Source organism: Dermochelys coriacea, chromosome 9, assembly GCF_009764565.3.
Source record: "Dermochelys coriacea isolate rDerCor1 chromosome 9, rDerCor1.pri.v4, whole genome shotgun sequence".
Lineage (NCBI taxonomy): Eukaryota > Metazoa > Chordata > Testudines > Dermochelyidae > Dermochelys > Dermochelys coriacea.
In genome coordinates, this window is record NC_050076.1 from 27,844,059 (window position 1) to 27,864,739 (window position 20,681).

At 39.7% G+C, this 20,681-nt stretch overlaps 1 protein-coding gene across 2 annotated transcripts in view; it reads right to left on the bottom strand.

Annotated features, from left to right (window-relative positions):
• MED12L (mediator complex subunit 12L) overlaps window positions 1-20,681 on the bottom strand; it is a 335,742-nt gene that overhangs the window by 312,195 nt on the left and 2,866 nt on the right. For both annotated transcript variants that reach the window (XM_043492366.1, XM_038415603.2), the window contains exon 2: window positions 5,930-6,034. In XM_043492366.1, the coding sequence (XP_043348301.1) occupies window positions 5,930-6,034 (105 nt within the window). The remainder of the gene's footprint in view (window positions 1-5,929; window positions 6,035-20,681) is intronic.

Consider the following 20,681-nt stretch of genomic DNA (forward strand, 5'->3'; position numbering starts at 1 on the left):
TCCCCTGAATAGATATGTGGACAGAGTTGGCAACGGGCTTTGTTGCAAGGATAGGTTCCTGGGTTAGTGGTTCTGTTGTGTGGTGTGTGGTTGCTGGTGAGTATTTGCTTCAGATTGGGGGGCTGTCTGTAAGCAAGGACTGGTCTATCTCCCAAGATCTGAGAGAGCGATGGCTCGTCCTTCAGGATAGGTTGTAGATCCTTGATGATGCGTTGGAGAGGTTTTAGTTGGGGGCTGAAGGTGATGGCTAGTGGCGTTCTGTTGTTTTCTTTGTTGGGCCTGTCCTGTAGTAGGTGACTTCTGGGTACTCTTCTGGCTCTGTCAATCTGTTTCTTCACTTCAGCAGGTGGGTATTGTAGTTGTAGGAATGCATGATAGAGATCTTGTAGGTGTTTGTCTCTGTCTGAGGGGTTGGAGCAAATGCGGTTATATCGTAGCGCTTGGCTGTAGAGAATGGATCGAGTGGTATGATCTGGATGAAAGCTAGAGGCATGTAGGTAGGAATAGCGGTCAGTAGGTTTCCGATATAGGGTGGTGTTTATGTGACCATCGCTTATTAGCACCGTAGTGTCCAGGAAGTGGATCTCTTGTGTGGACTGGTCCAGGCTGAGGTTGATGGTGGGATGGAAATTGTTGAAATCATGGTGGAATTCCTCAAGAGCTTCTTTTCCATGGGTCCAGATGATGAAGATGTCATCAATGTAGCGCAAGTAGAGTAGGGGCATTAGGGGACGAGAGCTGAGGAAGCGTTGTTCTAAGTCAGCCATAAAAATGTTGGCATACTGTGGGGCCATGCGGGTACCCATCGCAGTGCCGCTGATTTGAAGGTATACATTGTCACCAAATGTGAAATAGTTATGGGTCAGGACAAAGTCACAAAGTTCTGCCACCAGGTTAGCCGTGACAGTATCGGGGATACTGTTCCTGACGGCTTGTAGTCCATCTTTGTGTGGAATGTTGGTGTAGAGGGCTTCTACATCCATAGTGGCTAGGATGGTGTTTTTAGGAAGATCACCAATGGACTGTAGTTTCCTCAGGAAATCGGTGGTGTCTCGAAGATAGCTATGTAGACTCCCTCCTCAGGCCCTTCGTTACCAGCACTCCCAGCTATCTTCGAGACACCACCGATTTCCTGAGGAAACTACAGTCCATTGGTGATCTTCCTAAAAACACCATCCTAGCCACTATGGATGTAGAAGCCCTCTACACCAACATTCCACACAAAGATGGACTACAAGCCGTCAGGAACAGTATCCCCGATACTGTCACGGCTAACCTGGTGGCAGAACTTTGTGACTTTGTCCTGACCCATAACTATTTCACATTTGGTGACAATGTATACCTTCAAATCAGCGGCACTGCGATGGGTACCCGCATGGCCCCACAGTATGCCAACATTTTTATGGCTGACTTAGAACAACGCTTCCTCAGCTCTCGTCCCCTAATGCCCCTACTCTACTTGCGCTACATTGATGACATCTTCATCATCTGGACCCATGGAAAAGAAGCTCTTGAGGAATTCCACCATGATTTCAACAATTTCCATCCCACCATCAACCTCAGCCTGGACCAGTCCACACAAGAGATCCACTTCCTGGACACTACGGTGCTAATAAGCGATGGTCACATAAACACCACCCTATATCGGAAACCTACTGACCGCTATTCCTACCTACATGCCTCTAGCTTTCATCCAGATCATACCACTCGATCCATTGTCTACAGCCAAGCGCTACGATATAACCGCATTTGCTCCAACCCCTCAGACAGAGACAAATACCTACAAGATCTCTATCATGCATTCCTACAACTATAATACCCACCTGCTGAAGTGAAGAAACAGATTGACAGAGCCAGAAGAGTACCCAGAAGTCACCTACTACAGGACAGGCCCAACAAAGAAAACAACAGAACGCCACTAGCCATCACCTTCAGCCCCCAACTAAAACCTCTCCAACGCATCATCAAGGATCTACAACCTATCCTGAAGGACGAGCCATCGCTCTCTCAGATCTTGGGAGATAGACCAGTCCTTGCTTACAGACAGCCCCCCAATCTGAAGCAAATACTCACCAGCAACCACACACCACACAACAGAATCACTAACCCAGGAACCTATCCTTGCAACAAAGCCCGTTGCCAACTCTGTCCACATATCTATTCAGGGGATACCATCATAGGGCCTAATCACATCAGCCACACTATCAGAGGCTCGTTCACCTGCGCATCTACCAATGTGATATATGCCATCATGTGCCAGCAATGCCCCTCTGCCATGTACATTGGCCAAACTGGACAGTCTCTACGTAAAAGAATGAATGGACACAAATCAGACGTCAAGAATTATAACATTCAAAAACCAGTTGGAGAACACTTCAATCTCTCTGGTCACTCGATCACAGACCTAAGAGTGGCTATACTTCAACAAAAAAGCTTCAAAAACAGACTCCAACGAGAGACTGCTGAATTGGAATTAATTTGCAAACTGGATACAATTAACTTAGGCTTGAATAGAGACTGGGAATGGATGAGTCATTACACAAAGTAAAACTATTTCCCCATGGTATTTCTCCCCCCCACCCCACCCCCCACTGTTCCTCTGATATTCTTGTTAACTGCTGGAATTAGCCTACCTGCTTGTCACCATGGAAGGTTTTCCTCCTTTCCCCCCCCGCTGTGGGTGATGGCTTATCTTAAGTGATCACTCTCCTTACAGTGTGTATGATAAACCCATTGTTTCATGTTCTCTGTGTGTGTGTATATAAATCTCTCCTCTGTTTTTTCCACCAAATGCATCCGATGAAGTGAGCTGTAGCTCACGAAAGCTTATGCTCTAATAAATTTGTTAGTCTCTAAGGTGCCACAAGTACTCCTTTTCTTTTTGCGAATACAGACTAACACGGCTGCTACTCTGAAACCTGTCAGAAAAAAAAAAGTTATCCAAATTTATTTAGATCTCAAAACAAGTATTTCATCACAACATAAGCTATTATAGACGGATATTTTAAAACCATTTTGAGGGGGGCTTTTTAATCTTCATGGAGAATGTTTCCAGTTGGTTAAGTTTTAATTTCAGCAAAAAGGCTTTAAAATAGACATTGAACACATTTTAAGTCGTGTAGAATAAAACAGCTTTAACAGCTATGAGCATTTCCTCAGAACTGTTTTTTTTTTAAAGTTTGTATTTTTGAATAGTTAAGATCTCATCACAGTACAATATTATTCAATGCAAGACTAATTAAAAGGTAAATGATACAGCAAGTGTCTGCAGGTAGCAGTTCTACAGGATCCGAAAGCCACAAGAATGTAGCACAAATGCGCTAGTATTTTGTCAATAGAAACAATTTGTATACACATCTCTTAATGTTTTAAAAGAATAAATTGGCAAATACCATATTTTGATATTTATGCTTCTCCAAACAGCTACATGTCCTCTGTGTACAAAACAGTTGATTACGTATCACAATAAAAATCACTTTTCCAACCAGCCCTGAAGATAAGTGTTTTCTATTAAAAATTACAAATGCAGTAAAGTTTTTTTCATTTTGCTTGAAACTTCAGTTTTTCTGTCAATAAATAATTCCTTCCCCGTCACCTCCTTTCCCAGTGGTAAAGTGGAGGAGGAGAACAGAGGAGGAAAAAAGAAATTCTCTGTTTCCTTTGAAAAACCTTGTTTTAAAAATAAATAAATAAAATAAATAAAGTTATCAGCTGTAATCATCATGTTAGAAGACTTTTACTTATATTTTACTGAGCTTTACAGTACTTTGATTTTTGCTTAGCTTTCTTCATAAAAAAAAGTATGTGAAGTTTCAGTAAATCCAATTCAAAACTATATTTTTAAAAAAATCTTCATTTGAATAGAATCAAACAAGCAGCAACAATGGCTGATGGGGAAGGTATTTCCTGGCAGTAAGTAAACAGCTGGACTAGTTAAGGGCCCACCACAAGGCAGGTGTCTTTACACCAGCAATGATTATCTACAAGGAAAGAAAGTCATTGCCTTTATAAACCATGAAAACATAAGACTGAACACAAGAAGTAAATTACCTTTTTCAGGCTGAAATGTTACAATCTGGTATTATGTCAAGTAAACAGTGCTCAGTTTTTAGTACCCTTTTTTCCACAGAGGGCCGAAAGGGACCACGAGAAGTTATCTAGTCCAGCTTTCTGTGCTAAGGCAAGAACAAGTTTACAGAGACCATCCCTCAACAGGTGTTTGTCTAGCCTGTTCTTAAAAACTTCCAGTGATGGGAACTTCACAGCCTCCCTTGGAAGCCTATTCAAATGCTTTTCTTTATACCTAACCTAAATCTCCCTTGCTGCAAATTAAATTGATTATTTCTAGTCCTAACTTCAGTGGACATGAAGAAAAATTGATCAGAGTCCTCTTTATAGCAGCCCTTAACATATCTGAAGACTTATCACATTCCTCCCACCCCCACACCTAGTCTTCTTTTCTTAAGAATAAAAGGAGTCCAGTTTTTTTTTCTAACTTTTCCTCAGAGACCATGTTTTCTAAGCCTTTTATCATTTCAGTATCTTTCTTCTGGACTCTCTCCAGTTTGTCCATATCTTTCCTAAAGTGTGGCACCCAGAACTGGACGTAGTACTGCAGCTGAGGCTGCACCAGTGCCAAACAGAGCAAGGCAATTGCATCCCATGTTTTACATACAATACTCCTGTTCATACACCCCAGAATGATATTGTTTTTTTCAAACTGCATTATTTTGTTGACACATTCTCTTTGTGATCCACTATAATCTTCAGATCCTTTTCAGCAGTACTGCCACCTAGCCAGTTATTCCCCATTTTGTAGTTCTACATTGATTTTTCCTTCCTAAGTGTTGTACTTTGCACTTGTCTTTAAAGAACTTCATCTTGTTGATTTCAGACCAATTCTCCAATTTGTCAAGATCATTTTGAATTCTAATCCTGTCCTCCAAAGTGCTAGCAACTTCTCCCAACTTGGGGTCATCTGTAAATATAAGCAGAAGTATCTACAGGAATTTGAATTTGACCACTTTTGGAGGGTCACATTCTGTGTCCCCGCTGCAGCTGGGAGTAGCTTGCGCTCCCTGCCACAGCCCTGGGGCCAACAGGAGTTCTGTGCCCCTGCTGATTATTTGGGGGGGGGGGGGGGGGGCACGGCACGGCATGGCCCTGCTTGCCCCCTCCTGTGCATGCCCCATTATCCAAGTCATCAATGAAAATATTGATTAGTATCAGGTCTAGAACAGACCCCTGTGCAACTCCACTAGATACACCCCCACCCCCACCCCACTTTGACAGCAATCCACTAATAATTACTCTTGTTATGGTCTTTCAACCAGTTGAATTACCTTGTAGTAATTTCATCTAGGCGACATTTCCTTAATTTGCTTATGAGACTATGTCAAAAGCCTTACTAAAAATCAAGATTACCACATCTACAGCTTCCCTCCTATCCACTAGGCCAGCAATCCTATCAAAGAGTTAGATTGGTTTGGCATGATTTGTTCTTGACAAATCTATGTTGGTTATTACTTACAACTCTATTATTAACATCTGAAGGCCAGTACAGTAATCAGCTGAAGAATTGGAATTTACTCTCAACATTCTTATCCTAGGTTTACAATTAACTTCAATACTCAGATTCTTAGACCAGAAGGAACCATTCTGATCTTCTATTCGGACGTCCTGTATAGCACAGGCCACAGAACTTCCTGAAAATAATTCCTAGGGCATATCTTCTAGACAAACATCCAATCTTGATCTACAAGATATTAAGACTTTAGTGTAGAACAATCAGTGCAACAAAAAGCACCACTGTTGACTTACAAATTGTAGACCGCTTTCCCTCTCCCATCCTCCAAAAAAAGTAACTTAAATGGTCAAATATACACGTTTGTAAATCAGTATTCCAGCAAACTAACAAACCTTGCCTTACCTTTGAGGCATTTATGACAATATTCCTAGCAGATCCATGCTCATCTCCAGAGAAGGCTGGTTGATTATTGAAACCTTGCTTTACATTCACTGCAGTAAGTTCATCCTGCAAAGAGCATATTTTTAAGTTACAAAGAATTAAATTTAGAATTTAGTTTTTTTTTAAAAAAACTAATTTGATCATTTGCATCAACATATTTTTATAAAAGCAAGTCTTGGTGTGTCACACTGTATATTTTGCATGTGGACTGTGTATTCTCTACATACGCTTTCTCTAAAATTGTATGAAAAGGGAAGATGACAGTATGCAACTCTTGTTCCCATTTACATGAAATTGTTCTTCCTCATTCCAGATTTCCAGGCTTCAGCTCAAACCTGTCTGTATTTTTGCCGGAGCAGGAGGGTTCCTATAAAAAGGAGGAAAAAAGGAAGAACAGAAACTGCCTGGAGATCAAATCATCCAAAGTATCTGCACGTCAAGCCCACACACAATAGAACCAATATGGTTCTACTATTTGGGAGAGGGGAGGATGTGAAGCACAGACAGAGCAGCGTGCGACTCCAAAGCCCTCCGTATGCCATAGGGCTGAGCTCTGCAGCAGGGTGAGCTCTGAATTAGCCAAGAGTGTGGCAGGACTTGACTACACACATAAATCAAATTCCAGGAACTGGATAGATCCACTAGCCACAAACCTCCATTATGGGGTACATGCAAGGCTAGGTGGACCCCTGCCTCTGTTTCCTCCATCTACACCTCTGCTTGCCTTTACTGGTAAGGTGGTCTGACCCTCTGACCAAACTAAAAAGCATTCCCTTTTGGGGTAAACAAAGGCCCAAAGGAAAACTGAACAAGTCTGGAATTTTCCCCCTCTGCTCCAGTGGTATCACAATAACCCTTTTCCCCCTTCACTGCCAGGGTGCCAGTACACTACTGCTTTCAGACAGCACCACAGGGAAGCCTGGGCCACCCTCTAATCAGAGGCTCCAGCCTCTAACATCTTACAGCAGCAAAACAGCTGCCTACTCCATGCATAATTCTCTGTGACCCACTTTCTACACTGGCCCATCTCACCTCTCCTTCCACAGGTCTTAGCATGGCCCCTTACTGGGAATCCTGCTTGCTGGCCCCGAGTCACTGGAGAACCTCATCAGCATGCTGCTCTTTGCAAGACTCTCTTCATGCTGGCAAACATGACGTGGTCACCTGCCTTTTATATTCCGCTTCCCCATTCCCAGCAAGCCTTGCTCTCAACAGTCACACAGTCCCTGCAAAAACCGTAACTCACAGAATACCTTCTGAGACCCGGTGATAGAGATGCCAGGCCTCCGGCCTGTCTGTTACGTACAGGTTGTATTCAGCATTACAGACAATGAACTGTACTGATCTGCAAGCTTTTGTTGTTGTTATTAGTTTGGTTTTCTTTTGTTCTGGTGGAGAGTGAGAGGCAAAAGGATTCCATGGCCTGCCTGTGTTCCCATCAGCTCCAACACTGTTTCCCCATGCAAAGCCCTTTCACGTGAAGCACTAGAATTTCTCTATACACAAACATGTTTACATATATAATTTTTCCCCAAATGTATCATCTTAGGAGAATGATCGAACATAAATATTTAAGTTGCCATCACTACCACCGCCTTCCATTATCAGCACTTACTCAGCAGATGACCCTATTATCAGTCTCACTGCTCTTGGCTGCACTGCAAGAGCCATTTTCTAAAATGACATGGTCTTCCTAAAGAAGTTCTCCAGTGTATTGTTAAAGCCAGACACGGTCTTACTACATACACAAATTTAACCTTTCCATCTACTTCCCCACCCCCTTCTTCAAAGATGTATTTAGTTTGGCCCGTAAAAGGGAAATCCCATAACAAGTTGGAAAGTTGTTCCACATACAGTTTAGGCCCTTCAAGACTCATGTCTAAAGAATCAGTAGCATTTATCCCACCTCTCCAAAGATTGCTCCATATTTTTAAGGAGAAGGGGCAAGAATTAGGTTTACTTCTCATTGCTAAATGGAGCTATATGTCTGGTCCTTGCCTCCCAGTCCTTCTACCAATACTACAGAAAAAAGACATTGGCATCAAAAGCTGTGGATGCTGCATATCCAACGACATGACTACACTCCTGAGCTAATTCTGGCACTTACCTGAATGCATCGCAATGCTCAATGACCAAAAGCTTTCAGAAGGTATTTAAATGTTATACCATCCAAAGAGCACAAGACACGTTTCAGAGGCACCCAGAACTCTATTATTATTTTTGGATTAGAAACCTGAAGGCTTTCAGCTAAAGCTCTAGGAAACAGAAGGGATAACATTTCTATATTTTTATGCACTCGTGCTGTGGCAGCTAGGCACATGACGCAAGTTAACAAAGAACAAATGAAACTGTTCACCACAGAAAGCACAAGGAGCACTGTTGCTTTAACAAGTCATTATAAATATCACAGGGACAATCAATAATCAGAGTAGATCTGGACTAAAAATTGTGTCTCGCATGGCCTTCTTAAAAAAAAAAAAAAAAAGTGAATTTGAAAGCGCTCTTGGATTGCCCAAAGCAGAGCGCTCCCACAACTGGGGACTCTCTGCTCCAGCCCTTCAGATCACATATCTAGGAACTGTCAGCATCTCATATGTTGTGATGGTGCATAGAGAGACATGATGTCAGACAGAATGAAGAACTTTACAGATTATAATCAACATCTCAAATTGCTCCCAGAAACAAACAGGAAACCAATGCAGTTCAGAGAGCAAAGGTAAAAATATGTTCTCACTGCATCAAGGCAGCTTCATTCAGACTTGAGATCCGTGGCAGGGTTTAAGATCATCCTCCTATGTAGTCCTGCCCCAAGAGCAGAGAGAAAAAACAGCATCTGATTTATGACAAGTACAAAGAGAAATGGTCTGTACCACATTTTGCTTTGCTGAAACTTTCTATGCAACCATTTCAGCTTGGTGGCTGAAACCACAACTGAAACAGATCTATACTACCCATACTGAAACAGCCAGAATAATCAACTACAACGAAGCAATGGTGCCCCTTTTGCAGTTCAACCTACTTCTTCTGGAGTGTTACTTTTGCAGTAGGAATATTACGGTGAGAGATTATCACTACTATAAAGTTTTGACAGTGACTTGATCTTACACAGATTTATGCCTGTGTTTACATTAAACAAGTACACAGTCCTATTAATGGGACAATGAGAACTCAAAAAAAAAAGCATGAGTAATCCCACCGAGTTCGGTGAACTAATCGCATGTCCATACCTACGTCTTCACAGGTTGGGGGTGTAACTTGCCAATTAAGACCTTCTCTAACAGTCTCCTCCAACTCCCTAAATTTCACCAAAACTGAACAAATACCGTGCCAGAAGAATTTTTTTCCCCAAAAAATATGTGGATTATAATCTTCTTTGGCAAAACAGTCTTCCAAAAGGAGTTTGACCTAGAAACTCCCCTTTCAATTTATTCTGTTATCCTCAACAAGGAGCAGAGCTTTTGAGTATTTCTGGGAAGTCTGAAGGGTAACATAGGAATTATTCACTACAGTATTTTTGAATTTAAGAGAACTCTGAGCACTCTGCAGGGTTTATGAAGCCAGCCAGAAACACTAATCTGAATTTTAAATGAGTACAACCAAGTGCTAAAACCCTCCTCCCACCTACACTATCCCCAAGACAGCCTTGAAAATTAGACCAACCAAGAGATGAAAGTGATCAAAAGGATTCTAAATACGGCTGCCAAACGATTAAAAAATTTAATCGCGATTAAGTGCGCGATTAAAAAATTGTTATCAATCAATCACACTGTTAATAACATCCATTTCCTCCCGATGAGACCTGTCACTGTGCTCGAATTCATGAGTTCTTCTCCGAGCTTCTTCAAAGGCTTGCTGTGCCAATGCATCCTCCTGCTGTTATTTTGAGTTTGCACAGGTATATACCTATGCAGATCCACATTCTTGGTGTGATGCTTCCACCTCAGCACCCTGAACTCAGAAACTGTGCTCTCTCTTCATCAAATTCCAGGCAGCCCATACCATCCAGTCTCTACAGATCTATCCAGCCTTTCCAGATAACAGAGACACCATTCAGAATCATAGGTGTCTTTAAGTACACCTTGCCTGCCTCTCTTTCAAAGTCAACATATTCCCGGGTCTGTGTCTGTCGCTGCTCCCCCTGCCAGCTGGCCGGAAAAAACTGGAGAGACAGATTGGTTCTTGTGGCCACAAAAGCCTCCATTTCCTCCCGATGAGACCTATCTCTGTCCTCGAATTCATGAGTTCTTCTCCGAGCTTCTTCAAAGGCTTGCTGTGCCAATACCATTTATTTAAATATTTTTGGGGTTTTCCTACATTTTCAAATATATTGATTTCTATTACAACACAGAATACAAAGTGTACAGTCCTCACTTTATATTTATGCTATAAAAAACAGCATTTTTCAATTCACCTCATACAAATACTGTAATGCAATGTCTTTAGCATGAAACTTACAAATGTAAAATTATGTACAAAAAATAACTGCATGCAAAAATAAAACACTGTAAAACTTTAGAGCCTACAAGTCCCCTCAGTCCTACTTCTTGTTCAGTCAGACAAACTAGTTTGTTTACATTTGCAGGAGATAATGCTGCCTGCTTCTTGTTTACAGTATCACTAGAAAGTGAGAATAAGCGTTCATATGGCAGCGTTGTAGCCGGCGTTGCAAGATATTTACATGCCAGATGCGCTTAAGATTTATGTGTCCCTTCATGCTTCAACCACCATTCCAGAAGACATTCATCCACGCTGATGACTGGTTCTGCTCGATAATGATCCAAAGCAGTGCAGACCAACACATGTGGCATCTGACTCAGATGATTAAAGTGAACAAGCACAAGGTTCAATTTTCTTTTTTGGTGGTTCAGGTTCCGTAGTTTCCGCATCAGAGTGTTGCTCTTTTAAGACTTCTGAAAGCATGCTTCACACCACATCCCTCTCAGATTTTGAAAGGCACTTCGGATTCTTAAACCTTGGTTTGAGAAATATTACATTTGTACCTTCTTTGCGTTTCATCAAATCTGCAGGGAAAGTGCTCTGAAACGAACATGTGCTAGGTCATCATCTGAGACTGCTATAATATGAAATATATGGCAGAATGCAGGTAAAAGAGCAGGAGACATACTATTCTCCCCCAAGGAATTCAGTCAAAATTTAATTAACACATTTTTTTTTAAACAAGCGTCATCAGCATGGAAGCATATCCTCTGTAATGGTGGCCAAAGCATGAAGGGCATATGAATGTTTAGCATATCTGGCACATAAATACCTAGCAAAGCCGGCTATAAAGTGCCATGCAAATGCCTGTTCTCAATTTCAGGTCACATTGTAAAAAAGAAGCCAGCATCATTATCTCCCCTAAATATAAACAAACTTTTTTGTCTTAGCAATTGTCTGAATAAGAAGTAGGACTGAGTGGACTTGTAGACACTAAAGTTTTACATCATTTTGGTTTTGCATGCAGTTATGTAACAAAAACAAAAAAAAAAATCTACATTTGTAAGTTGCACTTTCACAATGAGATTGCATTTCGATACTTGTATGAGGTGAATTGAAAAATACTATTACTTTTGTTTATCATTTTTAAAGTGCAAATATCTAATAAAAATAACATAAAGTGAGCACTGTACACTTTGTATTCTGTGTTGAAATAAAAAGCAATATATTTGAAATTGTAGAAAAACATCCAAAAACATTTAATAAATTTTAATAGGTATTCTATTGTTTAACACTGCAGTTAAAATTTGGATTAATTGCGATTAAAATATTAATTGCAATTAATTTTTTTGAGTTAATAGTGTGAGTTACCTGCAATCAATCAACAGCCCTAATTCTAAGCAAACAAATAAATGTAAAGTAAGCTGCAAAGAAAAATATTTGTTACTATTACTGCTCACTGCATAGATGACCTCAAAAGATTTTGCTGTTTGTCTTTTTATTTTAAATTCTGCTTTTTTGAAAATCTGTCCATAAGTGACATTGTGTTCCAGTATCATATATAATGTTGACCCATGGCATGAGTTGAAGTTTAAGTGGTACCACAAATAGAGTAGTTCTTTGGTTTGACTTTTCTTGGTCCTCCAACAACAGTTCAGATACAAGAACTTTAAATGAATCCATGCCTCAAACAAATTTAGAGCTAAGTGGGGCTCAGAGGGGTGGTTTCACTTTTTTATTAATTTCTTTCCAATCAGCTTTTGATTTTAATAAATGAAGTTTAACATACCAAGAACAGAGGTCAATTAATCCAGGTACCAGATACCATCAAAAGATTCAAACACTAGTTTAATTCAACCAATCATATTCATATAACTGAACACCCATCATACTGGGAAGGTCAAAAAAATTCAGAAATAAGAACTGTATCCCACTCTTGTTAATGTCAAAGAGAGATATCAATTCCTTTAATGGTGCAGGATCAGATCCTAAAAGTACAACTTTGTTAGAAAAAAAATGCCAAGCGAATTAGTTATGTAACATCAGTAAAAAAACTTAGGGCTTGTCCACACAGAGAAGTTAGCGTGCAGAAAGCTAGCATGTGAAATTAAAGTGCACTAGTTACTCTGCACAAAAACCCTGTGTAGACACTTAGTGCCTTCAAGCTGTTTAGATTAGTACATCTCCAACTAAATTTATGCACACAAAGGCACTCAGTGCACAGTAAGTGTCCACACAGCTAGTGCACACCAGCTACCGAGGCTTTTCTCTGTGTACAAAACCCTAATTGTACATAACTAAATGTACAAAGGTTGAGCATGCTATCACTTGGTTTAGCTTGAAAATCAAGCCATCTTGAAGCAACAAACACAGGAATGCCACACAGTGCTGTCACTTATGAGGAGACACACCGTACTGCACTGCACTGGATTTTGCAGGCTCTTGAAGGGACGTCAAGCCTGCTTTCAAAATGTCAAGCAGCGCTCCCAAGCAAGCCTAATCAAGATTTAAAACTGTTTTGTAGTTTTAAATGGTGATCCGAGTAGCTGAGCTCAAATTTTATTAAATCTTAATTCCTTTCAGAGCATTTTTGAGATCCATCTATGCATTCAGAACACTCATCTCCATAGTAGCTGAGCATTTATAAAGGTGAGAAATTTTGAAAAGGATAATACATTAGAATGCTGATGTTCAGAGCATCCTCACCTTCCATGGTTTGAATGGAAGTTGCAGCTGTTCTACACCTCTAAGAAAAAAAGTCAGGCCCTGAACTTATTTCTGTCCTTCATTATTACACTCCTCATATACTGCCATTGTCATTGTATGGTAGAGTCTTGCAACACCTACCACGTGCAGTCAAAAGAGCCTTCAGAATATTAGCACGACAATCTGCTGGGTTTCCCAGAACTGTGAGCCAGTGTGTTACCTCTCTGAGTCTCAGCAAGTGCGAGCTTTGCTGCTGCTAAGCTGTGTGTTATCCCCCTTGTCTTGCCAACAAACTTCAGGACTCTACCAGTCCAAACCTTGCCTAGCTGGTAAGAATGAGTGAGCTCCAGTTCCTGAGTACCTCAGATATGTCTTTCTCTGAGGTGCTTAGCCCCTCTTACAGCAGCACCCACAAAACTTTACTGGTCCTTTAAAGAGACAGTAGAAAGCAGTTTATTAATGTAACTGGGGTTAAACTCTCCACTTCAATCACAGCATTTTGAGTTGGTTATGGTAAAAGTAAAGCAAGTTTATTAACGAAAGGACATAGTTTTAAGTGACACCACATATAAGGATAGAAATGGTTACAAACAAACTAAAAATACACTTCTAGGATTAAAAAAAAAAAAAAAAAAAAAAGCCACACACTAGAGTCTTCTGTTCAAAGAAGTTTCTCTCACCACAGTCATTCTTCCAGCATAGCTGGCCCGGTCTTTAGCCAAGACCCAACACACAGAGCTCAAAGCACTTGGTTTCTCTGATTCCATGGGTGAAAGATAAAATAAAGTGTTCTCTCCCATCTTTTTATAGGCCAGTAAATCTTTGAAATATATTCTTTGAAAAGTATGACCAGACAAAACTTCTCTCTCCTACTGGGTTGTAGATACCATGCTGTCTTCTTCCCTGATTGTTAGCTTTATTTACCTTATACGTACCTTCATTGTCTCTATCTGACAACCAGGCAGGTCAGACAAGCAAATACATATTCCTTTTTCTAGGGCAGACTGGGTTTATGCATTGCTTGCCAAACACATTTTAACAAAATTCCAGCACACATTTACAACTCTTTGTACAAGCCCCATATATACACACCATGGAATGATTTTCAGGACCAGCATGTTACCAGTTTGTATACGATACCTTCCATGACGACACCTTTTAGATAAATATCATGACAACAACATACGAGGTGCATTGAGCTGGTCAGGCCAGCTGAGTTTTACTGTTATGTACCAGGGATCCCTTTGCCAACTGGCATTGGGGTGCTCCTAGGATCACAATTAGTACATGACAGGCCTACTTCAATTAGTGTTTTTGAATCCAGAGAGAGAACACTGGATACAAATACACCATAAATAATTATGTTCAAACAATGTTAAAGGATCACTATTGGGTACTTCAGACTATACAGTTGTATAAGAATTTGTTTTTAAATTTGCTGAAATCTGAAGAGACTCTTTTGCAACGTTCTCCAGTAATGTTCATCACTCAGTCACTGCATCATTGAGCTAGTGAAGGAGAATCAGAAAGTAAATGACTAGAAAATTACAGGGAAAAATAAAATAGGAACTGCCCAGTGTATTTTGACATCCAGGCTAAATGAAGCATATGAAGTAAACAGACAGCAGAACTGGTGAATGGCAAATTAGATTTAAAATTATTTCAGTTTAATAGTGTTATTAAAAACAACGGATTTTTAAAAATGTAATTTTTAACGTGAGAGAATCCTTCAGAGGACTAATTTAAAGGGGACCAACTTAAACCTACAAAAGAAAGGAGATGCAAAATAATGTTCTTTACTCATTCTTGTGTCTAGAAGATACTGCATAATATATAGTAGTCACATTCAGCCACTGTGGTGTGGCCCCCTGCAATCTAAGTACAACAGGCATAAAAGGACACTAATGAACTGGCTCATGTGCGTGGGACGCTGCCGTCAACTGTCTAGAATCAGAGTTACTGGTTTGTGTCTCATCTGTCCTGTATGTAGAGCCCTGCAAATCCACAGACCATTTTTTCAGACTGAATATCAGATGCAGATACAAATTTTGTATCTAGAGCCCTACAAATCTGCAGATATCTGCTTTACATCCACGGATGCGGCTATCCAGACCATTTTTGTGGATCATAGATCAGATGCGGATACAAATTTGTATCCGCATAGTGCTCTACCTATATGTCTAAGAGCTAAGGAAGTTTCTCTTAAGCTGAAGTGGTAGAAGCCTGTGTTTCTGGAAAAGGAAGATGAGTTTCTGTCCCCACCCTTGCTGTGAAGGCTCAAATGCACAATCCAGCACTAACAGGCACTTGTTTTGCCACTATTTACAGTACAGCTACAATAAATACTTTCCATATTAAACTCTGGATTCTCGTCCTTATGTGAATTATGAAGTCTGGTGGTGTTTGTTTTTTTATTTTAAGCATTTTACATTTCCACCTTTTTTCTTTAGTACAATATTACAAGACAGACAGAGCATTATTCCCAGTCCATGATGCATTGCTTCGATGACGCTTTGAGTGGCACAGAGCCACACAAAGCCTCAGGACACTTTAACACAACTTAAATGCACTGTTGCATGGAAGAGATTGACTTAATACCTGGTTACAGCTTGAACTTTGTCAATTTACAGCATAGAGATGTTGGGGAGAGTTCTCCTCCTCTCTGGCTCCCACCTGTTGGTTTTCCCCATAAGAGACAGTGACCTGAGCCACTGTATCATGAAAATCCTGATTGATCCTTAACTATAAACATGTACAAAACGTATCATTAAAGTTCAACATGCCATCTTGAAATACACCTAACACAATTTCTTTCAATTTGACTGATGGGATTTCAAACAGAGGTGTGGTCATCTTCCAACATATATGAAGGAATTAGTGCTATCAGTTGGATTTAGGAGATAAAGAAACACAGCACACAGTGCTAACATGCTGTAACATGGTATTTCATTGATGACACCACACAAAGCAACTACAAAGGGTTAGAAATGAGTTATTATGAAACAGTGATTTATAGTGGTTATGAAATGGGATTGTGTGCCAGGAACTCGTGTGTTCAAATCACATTGACTCCTTAGTGACCTTGTATAAAGCATTTAGGGCTGATTCTGCCCATGGGTGTAGAATGCAGCTCAACACAAGGCTGGTATAGCCAGTGCCAGACCCTCATCCTCTCTGTAAAACAGGAACACTTAACTACCTATCACATACAGTTGCTATGAGGATTAGTTAACATTTGTAAACCTCTTTGAAGAGATAAAGCATAAACCCAGAGAAAGTAGCTGCGTGTGTGTGTGTGTGTGTCTCTCTCTCTCTCTCACACACACACACGCTGTTTTTGAGATGTACAAGGATGCATTTTAGTACACATCAAATTTGAGAGTTCTATATCAGAAAGACAACATCTCCTCTATCATGGGAATTAGGATTACAGCATAATATTAAGAGCCTGTCTCAAAGACCGCAGAAGTCAAGGGAAGTCTTTCCACTCACTTCAGCTATCATCTACCTCATGTATCTGGGTTTTTTTTCCAAACTATACCAGCACAAATACACACATATAAACTGCATATCTAAAGGAAGGTTCAGGTCTGAGAGTACACATTTAGATTGTCTTTCAAACCTTCACATACCAACCTTAAATTTTAAAATGGGCAATTTGAGGACTCCCCCCCCCGTCCCCCTAAAATACTAGGTGTGATTAGACAATACTTTGAGCTGTCAATATTTTTTTTTTTAAATCAAATTTTGAGCCACACAACTGCAAAGCCATTTGCGAGCTGGGAAGAGTTTTGTTGTTGTTATTATTTCAGGTATTTTCTTGCTCTCATATAAAATGTGAATAGCAACCCCTTTCTGTCATTTGCTAACAAATTTGTCATGGACAAAGACTAGTATACTGAAATTAAACCTGGATTGCATTTTCAGACTTACTGGATTATTATTAAACATTTTAGAAATGCTTTATATAAAAAAAATTAACATTATACAAGCTGTTATGATCAGCTTCTGTGTTTTTTGTGTTTATTTTTCCAGTCTAAGAATGAAAACAAAACTGAGAAAAAATGAAATACAAAAATGTAGAATTAAATCCAGAGTATGTACCAATAAGGACAGGTGAATGAGTCAGAGCTGCACATGTTCAGCTACATTTGTAATGCTATCTTTATATTCTCTGTAGGCATTTGTAAGGTAACAGACATTACTGAAAAAGCAGACATCTTAGCTGATAAGCATGTATAATATCTCATTAAATTTCAGCTCTGGCCTAAACTCTCACAAAAACATATTTACTTTTTTTAGCCGGCAGCAGCAACAGACGGAGGGATTGGATTTTGGGGCCTTTACTCCCAGGCGAAAGCACTAGTTCGGGTACCCAAACCCTTCCTAAGTAAGGCCATGCATAGTTCTCTGAAAACATCCACTCAATGTGAAGCGACAGTCAAAAAAGCAAACAGAAAGTTGGGAATCGTTAAGAAAGGGATAGATAATAAGACAGAAAATATCATATTGCCTCTATATAAATCCATGGTACACCCACATCTTGAACACTGCATGCAGACGTGGTCGCCCCATCTAAAAAAAGATATATTGGAATTAGAAAAGGTTCATAAAAGAGCAACAAAAATTATTAAGGGTATGGAACATCTTCCGTATTAGGAGATTAAAAGGACTGGGGCTTGTCAGATTGGAAAAGAGAGGACTAAGGTGGGGATATGATAGAGGTCTATAAAATCAAGACTGGTGTGGAAAAAGTAAATAAGGAAGTGTTATAACACAAGAACTAGGGGGTCACCAACTAAAATGACTAGGCAGTAGGTTTAAAACAAACAAAACGAAGTATTTCTCCACACAACGCAGTCACCTTCTGGAACTTTTTACCAGAGGATGTTGTGAAGACCAAAACTATAACAGGGTTCAAAAAAGAATTAGATAAATTCATGGAGGATATGTCCATCAATATGACATTAGCCAGGATGGGCAGGGATGGTGTCCCTAACCTCTGTCTGCCAGAAGTGGAAAATGGGCAACACGGGACGGATCACTTGGTGATTACCTGTTCCGTTCATTCCCTCTGGAGCACCTGGCATTGGTCTGACTACATATGGCTGTTCTTATGTTCATGTCTATACTGCGATTTTAGCCACTGATGCGGCTGTCCTGGCACAAATCCCCAGCATATTCATGGTTTATAGTAGTGCAGCTGATTTATAATTATGAGATCAAAAAATAACCCCCTAAAACAAATGAGAAAGCACATAGATAACTTATTATACCAGTTACCTCTTATGAACGATGCGATACATTGCAAGTGGGTGGGGGAGGAAGCAGGGGAGGATTAGTCTTAATGTTAATATGGCAATTAGTGCTTTCTAGGGTAACTATTCAGAATGGTGCTTCCATTACTTTGGAAAAGGAAAAACACTGAGCTCTAAAGCCGAGTGTATCAGAGGCTGCTACGGTGCATTAGAGGCTGTGAAGATTACACACTGAACATATTAAATGGATCCTCAGAGCATGAGAGAAAGGAGTGATTTACATGTACTTTCAAAGGGCCTAAGAAGAATAGGCATGTTCTGAACCTGCATAAGGAAATTGTGTTGGGAGAGATTTCCTTGTTATGCTGGATGAAACAATTCAGTATCTGAAATGAAATAAAATATTGGTTATGGATGTAATGGGAGGCATTTTAAACCTAAGAGAACTGAAGTTTGGGAAGAGTCATGCTGTATGCTTCTAGTTTGGAAAGAACAACGGAAACCCCTTCCTTACTGGGGGCACTTCTTAAGTACAACAGTGATGTGCATGACAATTGTTATACTTTGTATTTGATTCTGTAAATCGTTTTGGAGGTTTAATAGTCTCTTTCATACAAGTTATAAGGACCAAATTCTATAATGCTTTTTAAGTCAATGGAACTACTTATATGAGCAAAATAGGCAGGACCTGGCCCTAATGCTGTATTGTATTATTTAGGTTAAGTGTTATGCCTTAGATTTGTGTTAGACAGCATTTAATGTTAGTTGAGTTTATTTTAAAGGGACACTGTCAACTTGAAATCTAATAAGCATTTTTAAAAAAAAAGGGGGGGGGGGGAGTAGGTTTAGGTACTGCATTTGCTCTGAGTTCCCCTGCAATCACATTTTCCTTAAATTTTTTTCAATGTTTTTCTCTCCTATGTTATGTGAAAAATGCAGTCATTCAACAGAGGAAGCTGAATACACAGTGAAACTTTCTAAGTGCCAAGTATTGTCCAAAGTAATACACCCAAAAATAATTCTTTAAATCTTTCTTTTATAGCAATTTTAGGTAAAAAAGACATTCAGACAGAAGTGAGATTTTTAAGTTGAAGGTGTGCCTTCAACCACTCTTTTGTATCTGTAAGTAATTACTAATTCCAAAGAGACTGACCAATTGTAAAAAATATTGAAGACCAGGTCTTAAAGCCTACAATACTTCATATTTGCATCCATTTACTGTAAAACCAGATTTGAGATATAGAGCTTGACAATTCAACATATGAGGTGTTGCCTGTTCTCGATGGAGTGTGAATTTGGTAAAGGATGAAATGATGGTTTTTGATACCATACTAATCAAAAATATCTACTCTAGCTTGCTCCTAACTTTTCCTCAATCAATCATTTTAAGCTTATTACCACTTTCAAAAAATGATGCTTTAACAACAGAGACAGAGTGATGCTGGTAGTGTTATTTCATACTGTGTATGCTCAGTGTAACAAACGAATAGCAATGCAACATGTGAACATAAAGTGAGCAAGTCTTCCCCCTAAGTTATGCTTCAGTCAATTATCTCATGGCAAATAGGCCTGTTGCAGTTATTTTCTACTTACTAAAATACACATGCAGTGTGTTCTAAATATTAACCATCTGGACACTATCACGCTTATTGTAACTGACTGCATATGTATAAAACGTATCTGCAAGAATCAGTCCACTTCCTAACTAAAAATATATAGCATTCCTGAGCTAAAAATTGATCTGTGTATGTAGTCACACCTTAGTCCAAATACAGTTCTATAAGTTTGGTCAAGATCACTTGTAAAAATATACAATGTGTCACAAAATAATGGTAACCTACAATTTTATTTATAAATATGACAACAGGAGCAGCATGTGGGATGGAAGGGAAGGCCAGAAGAAGCTGGAGTTCAGAGAATCCTCAGGGGCTCAGAAGACTGGTAATGGGATAGAAAATGGAGCTTTTATCTAAATCACTAGTCCAAATCCATCTGAAGTCAGCAGTCACCAGAAGTAGTTACCATCTGATGACTGTTCGGTGACCTATATGAATCAGTTGGTGGTTTAAGTCTAATTCATAGCAGATGCGTCCATGTTCGCAAATCAGCATCAAAATTAGCATCACTGGCATCCTTGCTGGCTGTCTCAGCAAAGAAACCAAAGACTGAATGGGCCATGATAACCAGGTGACCTGGAGAATCTTACATTGCTGCTGCCCATGTTATACTTGCTCCACAGATAACTAGAGAGCTTCATTCTCCAGGACTCAGGCTGGCAACTTTCATAAATGCTGAACTCACCGAAAAAAGAT